The 19,146-nt window shown below is 55.0% G+C and overlaps 4 protein-coding genes across 4 annotated transcripts; 3 read left to right on the plus strand and 1 right to left on the minus strand.

The window, feature by feature from the left end:
- Positions 1-1,182: 1,182 nt before the first annotated feature.
- On the plus strand, positions 1,183-11,074 carry ASPSYDRAFT_62731 (uncharacterized protein; the record flags this gene model as incomplete). The annotated part of the gene is made up of 14 exons (XM_040850161.1): positions 1,183-1,215; positions 1,283-1,761; positions 1,830-2,138; positions 2,196-2,539; positions 2,612-3,217; positions 3,284-4,026; positions 4,083-4,517; positions 4,583-6,649; positions 6,699-7,427; positions 7,488-8,182; positions 8,239-9,654; positions 9,739-9,878; positions 9,937-10,307; positions 10,364-11,074. The coding sequence occupies 14 exons, from the start codon at positions 1,183-1,185 to the stop codon at positions 11,072-11,074; spliced, it is 9,078 nt and encodes a 3,025-aa protein (XP_040696490.1).
- Positions 11,075-12,068: 994 nt separating this feature from the next.
- ASPSYDRAFT_51825 (uncharacterized protein) lies at positions 12,069-14,660 on the plus strand. Its single transcript, XM_040848367.1, has 3 exons — positions 12,069-12,289; positions 12,352-12,521; positions 12,579-14,660. Exons 1-3 carry the CDS (start codon positions 12,147-12,149, stop codon positions 14,594-14,596), a joined length of 2,331 nt encoding a protein of 776 aa, XP_040696491.1. The 5' UTR covers positions 12,069-12,146; the 3' UTR covers positions 14,597-14,660.
- Positions 14,661-14,879: 219 nt separating this feature from the next.
- Positions 14,880-16,160, plus strand: ASPSYDRAFT_125916 (uncharacterized protein; the record flags this gene model as incomplete). The annotated part of the gene is made up of 2 exons (XM_040840459.1): positions 14,880-16,032; positions 16,102-16,160. Coding segments are annotated over 2 exons (1,212 nt in total), but the record flags the coding sequence as incomplete, so codon positions are not given.
- A 631-nt stretch (positions 16,161-16,791) lies between these two features.
- ASPSYDRAFT_95489 (uncharacterized protein) lies at positions 16,792-19,068 on the minus strand (the record flags this gene model as incomplete). Its single annotated transcript, XM_040853121.1, has 1 exon — positions 16,792-19,068. One exon carries the CDS (start codon positions 19,066-19,068, stop codon positions 16,792-16,794), a length of 2,277 nt encoding a protein of 758 aa, XP_040696493.1.
- Between the last annotated feature and the right edge of the window lie 78 nt (positions 19,069-19,146).

The raw sequence follows: 19,146 nt of genomic DNA on the forward strand, positions 1-19,146 counted from the left end.
CACTTGGACCTCTCAGCGTGAATCACAGAGCCAGGGCTGATCTGTCCGGCATCTCGTCGTAGTGCCAATATTAGCGAGGGTCCGAGGCCAGCCACCCGCATAGTTAGACCTTTTAGCGCTTACCTGCACTATAAGTGAATGTTGCAGCCAGAGCTGCGACTCGGGCGACATTTCCTGCAAGATTCGGCGCGTCCCTACGAATCGATAGATTGCCGGCAGTATTGGCGTGCAGGCAGCACTTTGTTGGCGGACTTTCACTAGCCAATTACTTCTACCCCCTTCGATTTGCCATGTTGGATACCCATCAATACTGGCGACCCCAACTGGTGAGCGGGGATCAGGCCACCCGCTATTCGGTACTTCTAGCCGTACCTTTTGAGCCTCTTGCCCTGGTCAAGTAGGTCAAGTAGGACTGGTTCTTTCTCTTCGATTTGCTATGTTGGATACCCATCAATACTGGCCCTGACTGGTAGGTAGATACCCAGCTGGACTTGGGATCTTGACGCGGACGTGAAGAGGCCCAGCACTACATGATATTAACTAAAATTCAGCCGACGCTCTCTCCGGTTTGGCCACGGAAAACGCATCAGCATCTTGGCCGAACATGGCTCAATAGTGCCCTGCATCTAGAGTCGTATCAGGGTAGCAAGCCCTTCGCGCACTCTACCACGCCGTCTCGGCAGTTGCAATGGGACTAGAAGACAAGGACCAACCCGCCATTGCCGCCGGCATCCTCCCCTCGCCAGACCAGGTCTGACTTCTTGCGAGCTGCATGTCTCTTGGCCAATGGAGTCCGTGGTCTTGGGCGAGTGTTGGTTTGGCCCCCGGGGCCCCTGATATCGAAGGACATTCCTGGAGTCAAAAGACCGCTCCAGAGTTGGAGCTGAATGAGACACCCTGTCTGTGGGATCTGACATGCATAGGAACGCGAGTTGTTTTGCAAAAAAACATCATTCCAGCGGTTCGAGACGAGGGCATGGAGGGTTGGTGAGCACTAACAGGACATGTGTCTCGATTCCTTCCAGCGGGCTTTGCTCCGTGGGCGAAGGCAGACCACAGCTCGTAGAAACCGGCGGGTGCTGGATATATAAACCTACCGGCCAGCAACCATCTACCCTCCCATGCAGGCTCTTGACACGGCTTAACAGAGAAACTGCAGTATTGAACATTAGCTGAGGCAAAATGAGTGACATTCACGACGACGGCATTGCCATCGTGGGCATGGGCAAGTCCCCCCACCAGCATCCCATCCCCATCTATAGCTCCCCCCATATATTAACAGCCCCTAGCATGCCGCCTCCCCGGAGACGTGCAAGACCCCCAATCCTTCTGGGACTTGCTGATGAGCCAGAAGCTCACTCGGGCTCCCTTCCCCGAGAGCCGCTTCAACCCTAAAGCCTTCTACAACCCGCAGAAAGGGCGGCCGGGAAACATCCGGTACGAGGAAGGCTACTGCATCTCCAATGACCTGGAGGACTTTGACGCCGGCTTTTTCAACGTCAATCCTACGGACGCCCGGTTCCTTGACCCCCAACAGCGCGGGTTGCTGGAATGCTGCTTTGAGTGTATGGAGTCTGGAGGCATTACCCTGGAGGATGTCTCTGGCTCTACAACGGGTGTGTATGTTGGGAGTTTTGCTAGTGACTATGAGACGCTTGCGTTCAAGGAGCCAGAGCGTATTGAGGGCATGGCTGTGTTGGGCATGGGAAGAACCACGATCAGTAACCGTGTGAGCTACATGTATAACCTTCACGGACCAAGGTTTGTCGCTGCTGTTTCCCCTGGTATGCTTCCTGGATGCATCTTGCTGAAACAAGTCTGTTCGATAGTGTAACCATGGATACAGCATGTTCATCAACGCTGTACGCTCTCCACTTCGCCGTGCAGGCCCTCCGCAACAACGAGATCCCCGCGGCCTTTGTCGGCGGCGTGAACCTGATCCTCACACTTGAATACCACTTTGCCATCGGGCAGATCGGGGCTCTGTCGCCGAGCGCGCAGTGCCACGCCTTCGACACCTCTGCGGACGGGTACTCGCGCGGCGAGGCAATCAACGTGCTGTACCTGAAGCGCGTGTCAGACGCCATTCGCGACGGCGATCCCATCCGCGCTGTCATCCGGGGGTCGTCCTTGACTGCGTGAGTTCTCTCTCCCTCTCTCTCTCTATGTATATGTACTTGAGCCTGACAATACAGAAACGGCAAAAACAACGGTATAACCCTCCCCAGCGCACAGGCACAAGAGCTCGCAATTCGAACGGCCTACGAGCACTCCGGGCCTCTGGACTACAACGCCGTGGGCTACGTCGAGTGCCACGGCACCGGGACGCCCGCGGGCGATCCAATCGAGACAACGGCGATAGGCAATGTATTTGGGGCCCACCGCGAGTGGTTCGAGCCGCTGTATATCGGGTCGACGAAGCCGCAGGTTGGCCACGGCGAGGCCTGCTCGGCGATCACCAGTATTATGAAGGTGGCGCTGGCGATTGAGAACGGGGTTATCCCGGGGACGATTGGGGTTACCAAGTTGAATCCTGCGTGTGAGTTCTCCTCTTCACTAATGGTGCAGCAGTAGCAGCGGCATATAGGGTTTGGTGCTGACGTGGATGCAGTGGATCTCAAGGGTGGTGCGCTGGCCGTACTCACCCAGAACACGCCGTGGCCGAAAGACAAGGCAAAGCGAGCGTCTGTGAACTCGTCTGGATACGGTGGAGCGAACGGCCACGTTGTGATTGACGGAGTCGATCAGTATTTCCGGAGCATTGGGATGGAGAACCCATACAGGAAGGGCTCAACCGTAGATGTAGATGCTGACAGTACAATCCTCCAGAAACGGTTCCTGCTGCCCGTCACAGGACATGACGAGTACTCTATGCGGGAGAGTCTGAAGAACCTGATTGACGTCGTGGACAGCCAGGCATATGATTTCCACGAGTTGCTGCATACGATGATAGCCCGCCGCACACGATTCCCTCACCGCGGTGTAATCCCCATTGAGAGGAGAGCGAGTCCGCGAAGCTTGACGATGGGAGAGCCTGTGACTGGGCGTACAAACAACAGCGTCCCCGTCGTTGCCTTTGCGTTTACCGGCCAGGGCGCCCAATGGGCTGAGATGGGCCGCCAGCTGCTGGACTGCTATCCGGCCGTGCAGCGGACGTTCAAGAAGCTGAACCTGGCATTATCCCAGCTCAAGCAGTGCCCAGACTGGACACTCGAACGTACGTACTTACCTAGCCCTTTCAAGTTAAAATGCACTCTAATAACATTGGTATGGTTGTGGACAGAAATCCTCCTCGAGCCCGCCGAAACAAGCAAAATCAGCAAAGTCTCCTTCTCACAGCCAATCTGCACCGCAATCCAGATGGCCCTCGTTGATCTCCTGCAAGAATGGGGCGTGAAGCCCCAGGCCACGATCGGGCATTCGTCCGGCGAGCTGGCGGCTGCGTACGCAGCGCAGCTCATCACGGCCGAGGAGGCCATCGTCGCGGCGTACCTGCGCGGTGTCCATGCCACGCTCACGCAGGCACCGGGAGCAATGATGGCTGTTGCTATGGGCGCACAGGAAGCCGAGGCGTTTCTGGCGCGCAACGAAATCCCAAGCACCGATGTGGTTGTTGCGTGCGTGAACTCGCCGCAGAGCGTCACGCTGAGTGGCAAGACGGAACGCATTGAGCTGCTGCATGGGGTCTTGAAGGAACAAGGGGCGTTGTGCAAGAAGCTGCCGACTGGCGGGAAGGCGTATCACTCCCCGAGTATGAAGGAGGTTGGGTCTGCGTATAGTGAGGCTATTCTGGAGGCGAGCAATGAGGGTGGTGCCGTGCGTGCTATTGCTCCAGTAGTTGATGGCGAGAGACCTGTTATGGTTTCTTCAGTGACTCTGAAGCATCTCCAGCCGGGCGATATCGATGGGACATACTGGCAGACAAACCTGGAGAGCCCGGTGTTGTTTGACCCTGCGATGAAGGAGCTGTTAGGGCTGAAATTCGGCCCAGAGGATCGCCATGTCGACTGCGTGATTGAAATCGGCGTATGCTTCCCTTGAAATATGTTGATATATAGATATGCTAACCCTCCAACTCACAGCCACACAGCGCCCTCAAAGGCCCCATCAAGCAGATCATCGCCTCGCAGGAAGTGCAGGACATCTGGAATGCGTCGCTGGGCACCGCAGCCAAAGTGACCTACGAGCAGACCCTCGAGCGAGGCCACGACGCCGAAGAGGACATGCTGCGCCTGGCAACCAGCCTGTTCATCAAAGGCTTCCCAGTCAACATGCTGCACGTCAACGGACATCTGGTGTACCGTCCATCGAAGGTCCTCATCGACCTGCCCAAATATCCCTGGAACCACGAGACAAAGCACCCCCTGATCGTCAACCGCGCCACACAGGACTACAAGTTCGCAACACACCCTCGTCATGATCTCATCGGCAGTCGTCTGCCCGGTGGAAACCGCATGGAGCCTATATGGAGGAACTACCTGCGTCTCGACGATGTACCGTGGATTAAAGACCATGTGGTGCGTCCCCTGGAAGCCCTAAGCCCCTAATAACACATACCTCCAACACATACTAAACTGTATAGATCGGAAGCGCCATCATCGTCCCCGGCGCAGCCTACCTCGCCATGGCCGTCGAAGCCGCCGCGCAGTTCGCCGAAGACACAACCCTAGGCGGGCCCCCCTTCTCCTTCGAAGAGGCCAAATTCCACCTCCAAACAGTCACCATCAAAGCCGCCCTCGTCCTCCCCGCCAGTGGCACCGCCGACATCATGATCAATCTGCGGCCCACCGAAGCCTCCGCGGCGTCCCACCGGCTTGAATTCAAGATCTGCTCTGTGGCCGACGGCCGCTGGATCGAGCACGCACAGGGCATCGTCTCGATCGAGTCCACGCACGGCAAACGAACACCCAAGGCGCCATTCAACGACGAGACCGAGGAGCCTGTCTTCGAGCAGACTTTTTCCAAGGACGCATGGTACGAGCGCCTCAGATACCGCGGGTTCGACTTCGGGCCGCGCTTCCGCGTCATCGACGAGATCCAGGTCCTGCCGAGTGCGTCGCGCGCGCGTGCAAGGGCCCATATCCTGCAGACGGCGGAGCGGCATGCCGTCGATTCCAGCGAGTCCCGGTATGCCATCCACCCGCTGACCATCGATGCGGTGCTGCAGGGCCGCGTGGCGTCCGTGTACACGAGCCGTGCGGACCGCGAGGAAGCGACGCAGATCCCAGTCTTCATTGATGAAATGACCATCAGTCCGGCGGCGTGGGCCAAGGACGAGCCAGGACTGATTGACAGTGTGGCCTGGACGGAGGGCGCGCGCAGCGGAGGCTCACACTCTGCCTTGACGACGGAGAGCGGGTACGAGATTATCTCTGCCAGGAACGTGAAATGGCGCCAGTTCGAGAACCAGGGCAGTCAGGAGAAGATGAGCCAGGACACCGCCGCCGGGCGTGAGCCTTACTATCGCATGCACTGGAAGCCGGATATTGACTTCCTGGATACGGATGGCGCGCATCGATTGTACCACAGCGACTTCCAGTCTGCGGAGGGCAAGGCCTATCTGGATGAAGTGCATCATATTCGCACGCGGTTGGAGACTGTGACCGTGCTGTATGTCTGCGGCGCGCTTGACAAGGTCCGCAGGGAGGATCTACCGACTGACCTGGCGCTGAAGTGGACGCATGGGTTCTACGACTGGATGTGCCATGTCAGGAACGAAGCAGCTGCAGGGCGCATGGTGCTCTGTGAGCCGGACGCCACGAGGCTCAGTCCGGCGCAGCGAGAGCAGCGGATCAGCCAGCTGCTGGCCGAGCTGCCGGAGGACTTCCCCCAGCTCGAGTTCAACGCGATTGTGTACAAGAACATGGTCGAGATCATGGCGGGCAAAGTGTCGAGCATCGATCTCGCCGTGCAGGCGGAGATCCTGGCGCGCGTATACGCAGACGGGTCGATCCACGACGCAGCGCGCAAGAACCTCGCCTCGGTGATCGATATCATGGCGCACAAGAACCCCACGATGCGCGTGCTCGAGGTCGGCGCCGGCACAGGGAGCTGCACGAGCGTTGCGCTCGACGCGCTGAATGCATACGACCGCGACATCGCCGGCCCTCAGCACCACCATGCGAAGCGCTACCGCGACTTTACATTCACCGACATCTCGCCGGCGTTCTTCGAGAAGGCCGAGGAGCTGTTCAGCGCGTACCCGCCCATGATCTACCAGACCTTCGACGTGTCTGCGGATCCAGCATCGCAGGGCTTCGAGCTGGGGGCCTACGACCTCATTCTTGCGTCGAACGTGATGCACGCCCCCGGGAACACGGACCAGCTGCTGCGTAACTGCAGCAAGCTGCTGAAGCCCGGCGGTAGGCTGGTCATGCTGGAGATCACCAAGACGCAGAGCCTCACGCCGGTGCAGTTTGCGTTTGGCACGCTGCCGAGTTTCTGGGAGTGTCTGGATGATGTGGATGCGGAGCGTCCACTAGGGCCCTTCCGGAGCCTGGAGTCGTGGGAGAAGCAGCTAGACGTGTCGGGCTTCAAGGGCCTGGATATGGTCCTGACTGATTTCCCTGAGCCGCTGGCCCTGGAGAGCGTGATGGTGGCCAGCACCCCTGCTGAGCCGCTGGAACAGGACGTGGATCATCTTGTAATTGTAAGTATCAATCTCAATCTTCCTTTCTGACTCTAACAACACGATGCAGGTCCATTCATCCCCTCAGGACACCCTCGCCCAAGCCATCGAACAGGAATTCCTGGGCCAGGGCAAGCTCACAGCCCGCGATATCAGCCACGACACCCTCTCCTCCCTCCCAGAGCCCGAGGACTCCGTCACCGCAAAGAACACGGCCTACCTCGTCCTCGAGGAAGTCCAAACCGCCATCCTAACAGACATGAGCCCCGAGCAGTTCACCGGCCTGAAGCGCCTCGTCGCCTCCGCCTCCAGCATCCTCTGGGTCACAGGCGGCGACCTCCTCTCGGGCCGCTCGCCATCGCTAGCCCTAGCCCACGGCCTCAACACCGTGCTGATGAACGAGCACTCAGCACGCAACCTCCGCTTCGCGGCACTGGACATCGACTACACGAACGCCAGCCACGTCCCTGCCGCTGCACGGACAATCACAGACGCCTGTGTCGCCGTCGCGGCGGCCACCACGCGCGCCGACTGCGAGACGGACTTTATGCTCAAGGACGGCGTCCTGCACATCTGCCGCGTTGCGCCGGATATGGCGCTGAACTCAGAATTCACGCTCGACACAGGCAGTGACGGCCGTGCCGACCAGGAGTTCCCGACGGAGGGGAATGTGCAGCTTGCGATGGGGACGCCGGGGCTGCTGGATACTGTGTATTTCCGCGAGAGGCCAACGTGTGATATGGTGTTGGGGGATGATGAGGTTGAGATCAGAGTCCAGGCTGTTGGATTGAATATGAAGGTGCGTTATTAATGCCACAGTATCGAGGGCTTAAGGGTATGGATCACTGATTGAATACAGGACTACGTGATTGCAATGGGCAACTTCGAGAGCGTCAAGTCCAGCAACGAGAGCACCGGGTATGTGGCGCGAGTTGGACGCAGCGTCGCGCATCTCCAGCCCGGCGACAAGGTCATCTGTCTGGAACGAGGCCACTACGATACATTCCTCCGCAGCCCGGCGCAGAAGTGCCTGAAGCTGGCCGACGACGCGGACCTCGTTGAGATGGCCACTGTCGGCATCGCGCATGGCACGGCCATCTATGCCCTGGATTACCTGGCGCAGCTGGAAGCCGGCGAGAGCGTACTCATCCAGGCCGCTACAGGTGGTCTGGGTCTCGCGGCTATCCAGTACGCGAAGCATGTCGGCGCCGAGATCTACGCGACAGTTGGGACGCAGCAGAAGAAAGACTACTTGATAACAGAGTGTGGCATCCCGGAGGAGCGGATCTTCTGGTCGCGCTCGCTGCAGTATAAGGATGCGCTGCTGAAGCAGACCAAGGGCCGGGGAGTGGATGTTGCTCTCTCTACAATTTCCGGGCCTGGGTTCCATGAGACGCTCAAGTGTCTGGCGCCTTGCGGACGGTTTGTTGATGTTGGCAGAGGAAATGTGCTGGATAAGGGCTCGATGGGGCTGCATATCTTCGACCGGAGCATCAGCTTCTTTTCGTTCGACCTGAACTTGGTTTTGGAGGAGAAGCCACGGATTGCGCAGAGGTATGCCAGGATTCACCGTTGGATGGATGTCATCGTGGCTAACATATATACAACAGACTTTTGTCCGATGCGATGCGCCTCCTGGAGCAGGGCCGCATCACGCCCATCAGACTGGACAAGACCTTCCACATCACCGAGATGGAGAGCGCCCTCCGCTACTTCGGCCAGGGGCAGCACATCGGCAAGGTAGTCCTGACGTACGGGCCCTCCGACAACAAGATCACCATCAAGGGCGCTCGTCAACCACGCGGTATCGACAGCCAGTCCAGCTACCTGCTCGTCGGATGCCACGGAGGGCTGGGCCACAGCATGGCCGACTCGCTCATCGAGCGCGGCGCCAGGAACCTCGTCTTCCTGGGCCGGTCGAGCGAGACGAAGCGCGAGATTGCCTCGTTCTGCAAGCGTGCACGCAGCAACGGGGTGAACATCGTGACGATCCAAGGCGACGCCTCGAAGATGGAAGACGTCGAGCGAGCCGTCGCGCAAGCCATCTCCATGGGGCCCTTGAAGGGCGTCGTGCACGCAGCAATGGTCCTGCAAGACGCCTTCTTCGACACCATGACCCTGGCCCAGTTCAACATCGCTGTGCGGCCCAAGGTCCACGGAGCCCTGAACCTCCACCGTGCGACGATCCAAGCTCACGCTGCGCTCGACTTCTTCTTCATGACCAGCTCAGCCGTCACATATGTCGGGCACATCTCGCAGGCCAACTACGCGGCGGCCAACACAGTCCTCGACAACCTCGTGCGCCAGCGCATCCGCCACGGACTGCCCGCCGTGACGGTCTCGCTGGGCCCGATCAAGGGCGTCGGCACCCTGAACAACAAGCCCGAGTACGCGGAGAACCTGCTGCGATCCGGCCTGATCGAGGCCGAGGAGTCCGAGTTCATCCGGCACTTTGAGCGGTTCACGACACATGCACAGCCAGAGTCAAAGCAGTTCGACGCGCTGACGCAGGGCCATATCCTCACGGGGGTGGAGTACGCAAAGCACGACCTCAGCATGGTCCAGGTGAGTCGCATCGAGCAGGACCGGCGCTCGGCGCTGCTCGTCACGACGCTCGAGTCGCGCAAGGCTGCCGCTGGCGGCGCCGGACATGGCGATGCAGCTGCCGACGGCAGCGGTGATGACCAGCTCATCGCCAATCTCCCTGATGACCGGGACAAGGCGGTTATTGTCCTTGCGGAGGCGATTGGGCGGCGTCTGGCCAAGCTGCTGTTCATTGCCCCCGAGGAGGTTGACATCAGCCGGCCGTTCTCGCACTTTGGTTTTGATAGTATGTCCGGCAGTGAGCTGATTCACTGGTTGAGTCAGAGATTTGGCGTGGGTATGTCCTTCTTGCAGCTGCTTGCGCCAGCTTGCACTCCGAAGAGCCTCGCTGGGACTGTGTATGAGACGCTGTTCAAGAACAAGGCGTTGCCGGCCGCGAATGGCACAGATCAGGAGAAACACAACGGGGTAAATGGGACATTGCAGGTGAATGGTCATGCTGCGGCTAATGGTCATGCTGCGGTCAATGGTTCCAGTCATGATGGTGCCAACGGTGTTGATCACAGTCCAGTCATCGTCAGCAATGGCGCAAAGACACCGAAGAGCGACACCAAGATGGACAAGTTCACGCAGGCAGTTCGATCAGCCATTGCCGATCCCAAGCCCGTCATGCACTCCTACGTGTGCACTGTTGTCGGCCGCAAGGGTATGTATCTCCTTCGGATCCTCCCCATATCACACTTAACCCTAACCACATCCCACAGGCGAGCAACTCTACAGCCTCTCCGAAGGCGCGATGGCGCCAGGATCCAGCGACCACGCCGACTTCGACTCGGTCTACTGCATGGCATCCCTCTCCAAGCTCATCACCACAGTAGGCGTCATGATCTGCGTCGAGCGCGGCCAGATCTCCCTCGACGACGACGTGGCGTCCATCCTGCCCGACTTGTGCTCCCTGCCTGTCCTCGATGGCGTTGACGCCCATGGGAAATGCCGGACCAAACCGCGCACCAAGCCCATCACCCTGCGCCTGCTGATGAGCCATCAAAGCGGCTGTGGCTACGATGAAAGCCCCGGGCTGCCCCGATGGGCGCGCCAGCACGGCATCACAACCAAGACATTCGACAGTGACTTCGTAAGGCCCTCCCTGCTCACCAATATGCCCGAGCTAACCCCCTTCACCCCCAACAGGAAGCCATGAAGACGTACCCGCTCCTCTTCGAGCCCGGCAAGGGCTGGATGTACGGCTCCGGTATGGACTGGGCCGGCGAGCTCGTCGCACGCATCAACGACACCACCCTCGAGGACTTCCTGCGCACCAACATCTGGGAGCCTCTCGCGATGGACTCAACAACCTTCCACCCGGAGCACCGCCCAGACCTCCTCCGCCGCATCGTGCCCACCTACCAACGCACAGAGGACCAAAGCCTCGCCCCGTGCGAGCCACTCTCTCGCATCCCCGCGCTCCACGACTGCGCCGGCCACGGCATCTGGTCCACGCCCCGCGACTGGACTCGCTTCTTAGCAATGATACTCGCCGACGGCGCACCCCTCATCACCCGTTCCAGCATCGAGGAGATCTTCCGGCCCCAGACGGCCGACGTGCCCGAGCTACAAGCCCTGCTTTCCGGCCCGCTGCGCGCGTCCCTCCTCTCGACCGCAGCAATGGAAGCCACGAACATTGAGATCGCGCTGGGCGGTCCCGTCTATCTGGACTCAGTCCCCGGCAAGCGCTCTGCTGGAACACTGCAGTGGGCGGGCCGGCCGAATCTGTTCTGGTGGATTGATCGTGCCAAGGGCGTCGCTGCGACTACTTTTACTCAGGTTATCTCGCCGGCTGATGCGCGGTTTGCGGCGTTGACGAACGCTCTGGAGATGGGCGTTTATGCGGAGCTTGCTTAGGAAAGGATATACTGCTTTGGTTTTATGTTATCTTTTTCAATTACATACACTGTAACTTTAATTCTCCTTATCTGTACTGAGTAGAGGACCTGTATAGCTTCTACCATCCACCTTCCCTGATGAAGAGTACCATCCTTCAATTATGATATAGTCCAGAAAGTCGTTTTCGCCTGTTAACCTTGACCTGCGAATCTGCATGATTCAAGACTCTTCACCATATCTGCTTGCCAAGCCCCCCTTTGACTCTAGTCTTCCTTGATCGAAGGGTTTACCAGGATCATGCGAGCTATATATAAGTTAATGTGTGTATCTTATGGTTGAATTATAATACTTATTGGCTCTTAAAACCATGCTGCATCCTGGATACAACATAATTCACATACTACTCAGCCCTATTAAAAGGGCAGGTGGTAGCGTCTACGCAGAAACAAAAAGAGCAGGATCTATACTCACTTGATCAAGTGAGTATACGAAAAACAAAAACATACAACAGCTGGGATTCGCATGTGGTCACCCACCATACTACTAACCAGCCGGCGTGTGGCTTAAGTACGGCTGAGCGGACGGGAAGCCCTGTTTTCCACACCCTGTGGTCGTATGTACTAGACACAATTAAAAGTTGGACTATATTGTAATTAGAGGTAAGGAGGTAACGATGGAGTAGTAGACGGGATGAGCTACCCTGATCCTTGTCTAATAATTATTGTCTCGATTGTAATCAGGGCTATAACGCAGGGTGAGTAGAGCATCGACAAATGGGTATTTACCTATAAAATTATAGTACTTCCATAGATATTTCAATTGCCTAGATAGCCTCCGCATCGCGTATAATTTTTCATCTAATGTGATCACAAGTCGATCATCCTGTTTGAACTGGCAAAAGCGGCACCAACCCTTTCCGGTTTAGAAAATATGACAGGTGAGTCAGCATAATTTCCTAATCCAAAATAACTAAGTTAGCTCAAATATGTTCCATACTGCCTCAGGCACCACTGCACCCTCATAATCCGTTACCTGTTCAATACCCTCGAGGTCACCCGCCTTTCACATCGGCGTCCTGCCTCCCTTCATTATGGCGTCTGACGGGCCTGATCCACAGAGCCTAAAGACATGGCAGGATGCATTCCAATATCCAGTTCCCATCGTGCGTCGCGTGGAGCAAGAGCTACGCCGCGACATTGCAAGCAATAAGGAGAAGCTCCGTGCGCTCGTTGGGTAGGCGCTGATGGCCGCTTTAATTCACTCGGTCCAGTAGCTAATTGCGATGGGATATATAGTACCCGATATCGAGAACTTGTTGGCACCGCCGAGACAATCGTGTCTATGAGTCGCAATATGGAAGATGTGGATACGACCCTGGGCGACATTGGACGGCGTTGCAATCCACGACTGATAGGAAAGAAATATATGCATTTGAACCAGATTAATGGCGAGGCTACGGACCAGGGTATGTACGCTTGCTGGGTTGAAGGGACAATTGGAGTGGTCAGTTAATGAAGCGCAGAAGCCACGAAGCGGGCACTCGGAGCGCAACTTGCGCTACTTCATCGGTGCTCGGTGTTGATATCGAAGATGTTGAGGAAGCGGGGGTCACCCCTCCTCGTGGCGAAGCTCTTGGTTATATCCCGTCTTTTGCATAAAAATTTGTCGGAGCAGAAGTCCGCCCCGCCGTTCCTGGAAACCTTGCGCAATCACCTTGCCTCTCTCCGACGTGGCCTCCGGAGCAGAATCGATAAACGCCTTTCTAGCGCCAAGTCAACCGTTGACGAGGTTATCGAGGCTCTGGCCGCCTACTGCTTAGCTACGAGTTCATCATCGGACGACGCCGTTGCGTACTACCACAAGATTCGCCTAGACGTCATTGGAAATCGGCTGGAGGGCGTCAAGGATTCCGGGGAGAATATCTTGGCTGCCTTGCGTCTCTACGTTCAAACCTTACAGGTCTCTAAGGCTATCCTTTCTCGCCGGTTTACCGATGTTTTGAGTAAACTGAAATCCCGACCTTTACTTAGCGACCCCGACATTCGCAATATTGATGACCTCTCACTTGATGTGCTAGGGCGCTGGGTAGCCACGGACATCATCAACTTCACCCCATGGATCAAGCTTAGTGAGCAATCTAAACAAGATGCAGAAAGGACAATCAAGAAGTGGTCAAAGAGCGCATTTGACGATTTTGTGCGTCGTAGCCAGGACAGCCTTACGATTTGGGTGGAGTTTTCGCCGCTACTACAACTTCGCAAAGAAACATTGGAGCTTTGGCTTTGTTCCTGGAGCTCTACGCCTACCCATTCAGCTTTGCAGGTCTTGGAAGGCACGCGAGATGTGCTCAACGGCCGCCTTAAGAATATCTTATCGGACAAAGCCAATGCTTTAGATACATTCGGCCAAGCTGTTATGTCGGCCATTTCGAATTGGGGTAGCGCAGAACACGGTCGTACTCGGTCCATGTGGGACCACGAACTAGTCTCACTTGATTATTCTAATGGTGCAGCTGCCTTCAAGGAAGCCATTGCGGATAGGCTACTGGGTAGAGACCTAGACATATCTGTTGTGACGGACAAGTACCAAGCTTGGCTTCTCACGATTGGGTCTCTCCGAGAATCCATTGATGCTCTACGAGAGGTTCGATGGCCTGACATACTCGATGAAGCCGCGGATGAGGATATTGACATTGACGTTGCGGCGATCCTAAACGAGGATGATAAGCAGCTCCTATGGGAAGCTCTCGAAGCTGCAGTTAGGCAGGCTTTTGATTCCCTCCAAAAGTCATTCGGCAATACATTCAAAGCTATTGGAGATTCAAACCGAGGCGAGAAGGCTGCTTTTATGCTGAAACTCATTCGACTGGTTCGAAGAGATCTTCCGCATGAGTTCATCCTGAATGACACAGAATTTTCGAGGGGTATCATTCCGGGGCTGCAAGAGATACTTGCAATAGAGGTTATTGCCGCTACCCGGCCACTGTCGTTCGCGACCTTAGTGAATCCTCGGTCGAACACCCTGGCCGGCAGGACGCTGTGGGAGGGCGAACCTGAGCTCCCTGTTCAACCATCACAATCTACGTTCAAGTTCATGCGGAGGATGGTGGAGTCTATGGATCGGCACGGCCATGGACTCTGGGATACGTCCACCGTCCATGTTCTCCAGGTTACCCTACAAAAAGAATTAGCGGAGCGTGTTACCTCGTTCCTCAACGGCATAGACCCTCCTGCGGAGCCCGAACCAGGTACCGAAGAAACGCGTCCAACTGAGAACGAAGACGACATCCCCACAGAGAGACAAACAGAAGCGCAAGTCCATGACATCAAGCTTCAACTATATTTTGACACCATGCTTCTGAGCAATGCATCGACTAGTAAAGAAACGCGGCAGAATCCGTTACAAGAGGTCGCAGAAAAGCTCCGAGATAGCTTTGGATCAGAGGCGGGACCGACCAGCAAGACCATGGATCAGCGGGCGCAGGAGTACTGGCACCGGACACGGTTATTGTTCGGGTTATTAGCGGTCGATCCTGCTTAATATCCAACATGCATCATGTAAATAATAGCATCATAGAGCATTGTCAACCATAACACACAGGTCAAGTCATTGCCTTAGTAATTTGTATACTCTCAGCAGTTCCCGCGGGGGAGCCTCACCGCTTACGTCACGTCACGTTGCCGCCGCTCGTTCGCCGCGGGAAAAAAGACTACAGCCCATTGCTTCGTCCGGCCAACTGCAACTTCACTCACTTTGCGTATTGCCTTCCTTTCCTTTGTTTTGCAGTCTCAGTTCCACCGAGAGCCATCAGCGATCTTGCACGATGGCATCTCCCAGACTCCCATTTCTATACCCGAACCTGATGCGCGCAGTCAAGTCTTGCGAGCCCTCTACCTATCGCTCCCTCTGCGGCCCCTCGAATGCCCGACCTCTCCGGTCTTCTCGAGCCCCCTTCCATTCCACACGACGGTGCACCCAAGGTTCAATTCAGCGGCGGTACGGCCCGGCAGTTGAGCCCAATATACCTCCCCCATCTCGACCGAAGGACGAGTCCGCCGCAAACCAGGATCCTGAATCTGCGCCGCCGGAGAAGAAGACAGATGCGAATTCCCCACCGGAACAGTCACAGTCACAATCACAGTCTTCTCGTGACGCTGCCGAGAATGCATCAACGGAACCATCGCAACCAGAATCCGAGAAAGCGGCACAGCCAGCCGAGCGCAAGGAGCCAGATGAGCAACAAGTTGAGCCCGAAGAGGAGGAAGAGGACAACGCCGAACCGGAAGTTCTCGAAGCGAAGCAACAGACTCCCCCTGAGTCCAAGGAACCTCAATCCGAAGAGCGACACAACTCTCCGATCTTCGACGGGAATCCACTAGACGGAGTTCTACATATGCCCTCGCCGTCAGCGTACCTGACACCCACATCGACGCCTCAACAGCCCCCGCATATGGCCCCGCCGCCGTACGTGCACCATTTCGATACGTATAGTCTTGTGCAGGATCTCGCGACTGGCGGGTTCTCGGACAAGCAGTCTGTGACGATCATGAAAGCAGTGCGGACCATATTGCAGAACAATCTCGACTTTGCGAAGCAGAATCTGACTTCGAAGTCGGATGTTGAGAATGAGACGTACCTTTTCAAGGCAGCCTGCTCGGAATTGCAGTCTAGTTTGCAGACGGCCAGGAATTCGGAGGTTCAGCGGCAGCGAGCCTCACGAACGTCATTACAGCATGAATCTGATATCCTTTCGCAGCGCACAAATCAGGAACTTGCTGGATTGAAGGATGACATTAAGGGGATGTTCAATGATCACAAGATGACGGTCCGTGAATTGCAACGGAGCATTGATACGTCAGTGCAAGAGCTCAATTACAAGATCACTGTCTCCTTGAACAGTGATAGTAAGAGTGAGATCGAGGGCCTGCGGTGGATCCTTACGCGGAGGGCGGCATTGGCAATTGCCATCAGTGCTTGTAAGTTCTTCATTTTCTCCATTTCACCTGCCCCGTCCCTATGTCGCAGAATTACTAACAACTCTTTAGTCATGATTCTCCTTTTCCTTCGATACTCATCCACTCAGCGAGCCCAGAATACCCCTGAGAAGAAGGAGACACCTCCAAAGGAAACAAAAGAAGCTCAAAAAGCCTCTGAAATGTCGCAGCATGCTCAAGACGCGGCCCCGGTGGCCCATCTGAGCGAATCTCTAGGTTGAGACCCTCTAAATCAAGACTCAGACATTCCTTCGATTCTGTACACCATTGTTTTACCATTCGGACTTGTCTTTAGACGTATACAGGACTTATATGGGCGTTGCTATTCCGTTTTAGGATTTTCCGTCATATCTCCATCGTTGCATATTTCCTTTGTTTAGCCTTTATAATATATCTACTACCACTTTTATGCATGGTACGACCTTGATCTGGCTAGAACTATGTTCAATACGCTGTCTGATACCCACAATGTCAAGTAGATGTTGATGAGAATAGATACGCTCATGAACCCAACACATTTAAATCACATAATGTACTAGGTTACCAACCTGGTTGCCGCGTATATATACACGTACATCCGAAAATGTACTTGGAGGCGTATGTATAAAGAGCGTTAGAAATAAGCTGTCTTTAGACCAACGAACAACTAACAGGCCATTCCCAACCAGTCTCAATCTAAATTATGCTCTAGACGAAGATGATCAAACCCCAGTATGTGCACAACTTCAGCCGCGCTACTCCTTACCAAGTCGTCCAGCCACGATTTCCAGCTCTTCGCCAAGGCCCAAGATATTTATCCTGCTCCCGATGCGCAAGGTCGAATACCGTCTCCCAAATCGTATTTTCACCAGGACTGTACGTAGGGTCTGTCTGATTAAGTGGATAGCGTGTTGCTAGAACCGGTGGCGGCGGGTTATTCGCCATTCGATACCTCGCATCGTTTTCAGCGATGTCCTTCCGATCAAACATCACGCAAAGAAGACCATTTCGCCAATTCTCCTCTGGTGAGCTAAACAGGAGTGATCTATACGCACCCAGCATCGGATACCGATTTACCATCCCGGGTATTTGTCCCGTTGTTCCTGGGAGAGGATGGATTTCATCCCGGGGAGTGGCTCGGAAGGCCTTAATTTGGTCTTTGTAGCTTCCTCGGGCTTCTTTCTCGTCGTGGTAATGAGCGATACAGTCACCTGTACTGGCTCTTGGGAGGAAGTATACGTCATACCGAATGGTGTAGTTTTCCGGCGTGATTTGATGCTCTAGCGCCTTCATGTCTGTGTTTTTCGGGGTGGCGTCGGGGTGCGTGAAGTAGATGGCGAAGGAAAACAGTGGAGGAAGGATCCCATAACCGAAGACCATATATGCGGTTTTACCTGTGTGCTCGATGAAGGGAATTGGTTCTGATTGACGGTTTTTGTTTGTACAGGTGTGTACATCAGCTTCATCATCCTCTTCAGGATATTCATCAGCTTCAACCGTAGTGTGATCAGAGCGAAGGATAAGCTCTTGACGGTCTCGAAGTTTCTTTGGTTTGTAAGAAACAGCCATATTTCGCGCTTCTCCATCAAGTTGCATGTCTAATGCCTTTCCCCATATTTCCTGATAGCTTAACACACCGCCAATCGAGATAGTGGCTTCTTTAATCCAGAAATCGACCCCCCTGTCTTTACATAGACGATCGAGGATCTGATACTGGGGCTTGAGCTCCTGTGAGAAGTCTTCGTAGAGCTCCGCAATGTCATCCAGCACGATTGCGGTCAGATACGGAAAAAGGTCCTCTCCACTGATCAGCTCCGTCAACTGGAGGGGCATATCAGGGATTATGCTGAATCCTTCCTCGCCGTAGAGTGTCAGTGTTTCGAGTGTGCTGGGGAGAGTGTCTTTTAACCGGAAAGGAGCAGGAGGCGAGCCGCAACATCCTCCTAGTAGCATCTCTGCTTGAATACGTACATGATGCAAATTTGGAAATGCGCGGAGAAGGCCAAAGTTGCCATTCTCATCGCGATGCATGTGTTTAGAGCGACAAATGTCGATTGTCCTGAGAGTTTGTTGATGTTTCTGTAGGCAATTCCAGATTTCGACATTGGAAATGACCATGTTGCGCCTTGCGTCGAAAGGATTATCATTCAAGGCGATCGTGAAGTTTTTAAGAGCCTTTGGTTGGTCAATAAGTGCTTGGAGGTCAGTATATGTGCAAATTGATCTCCAATTACTGATCAGGTATAGGCCTTCGATGTGGGATATCCCGCCATCTTCTAACCAGAATGCTGCTTTGTCGGTATCGAGACCAACCATCGAGAGTTCTCGGAGACTTCGAAGACGAAAGGTAGGCCATAGATACTCTAGCCGCAGGGCTTCCCTACTTACAGACTCTTCATCATCCGAGTCTGGTTCAGAATCTTCAGGCTGCTTGGGGGTATCAACAGGGGACTCTTGACAAATATGGAGTCCACGGAGCCTTTGAAGAGCCGGCTGCGGATGCGCCTCACTCTCATGACACTCAACCGCTTGTTTGAGAACAGATGCGAGGAATGGATCTGACCTGGGTACATGGGCAAAGAGAGTCTCCAAATTCGACAAACGCGTCAAAAGAATAGCCATAAGAGGCCTGCGATCCCGCTTACGCAGACATATCATGATACGCTTTTCAAGATGGGCGATTCCCGCATCGTGAATAGAGCGGCGGATTAAATCAAGTTCGTCTGGAGGAAGCTGAAGACCAGGCCCGTGTACAGAAGCATCTGGAAAGAACCCCCAGTTACCAACCCTTAACGTTCGCACCTGGGAGGCTAAATGAGGATCACGGAGAATAGACCTTAGAAATCTCCAGAGCGTTAAGAACGGTTGTTTTGCGCCGTTGAACGTCCATTCTGAATAGATTCGGTCGATCAATGCCACGTACCATTTGCGGCTGAGGAGGGAGAGCTCGCAAAGGCGCGGGATATCCTCATCATCTGAGAGAGAGTGGGACAGGATGATATTGAATATTTCTGGAGGGAGGTCTGTAAGGTTGGACATTGGGGATGAAATTAGTGATGGATGTTTGATGATGGAAAAGAGAGGTTCAAGAAGTCGAAGGTGTTGTCAGTCCGTAAC

The sequence above is a fragment of the Aspergillus sydowii genome (genome assembly GCF_001890705.1).
Source record: "Aspergillus sydowii CBS 593.65 unplaced genomic scaffold ASPSYscaffold_19, whole genome shotgun sequence".
NCBI classification, from domain to species: Eukaryota; Fungi; Ascomycota; class Eurotiomycetes; order Eurotiales; family Aspergillaceae; genus Aspergillus; species Aspergillus sydowii.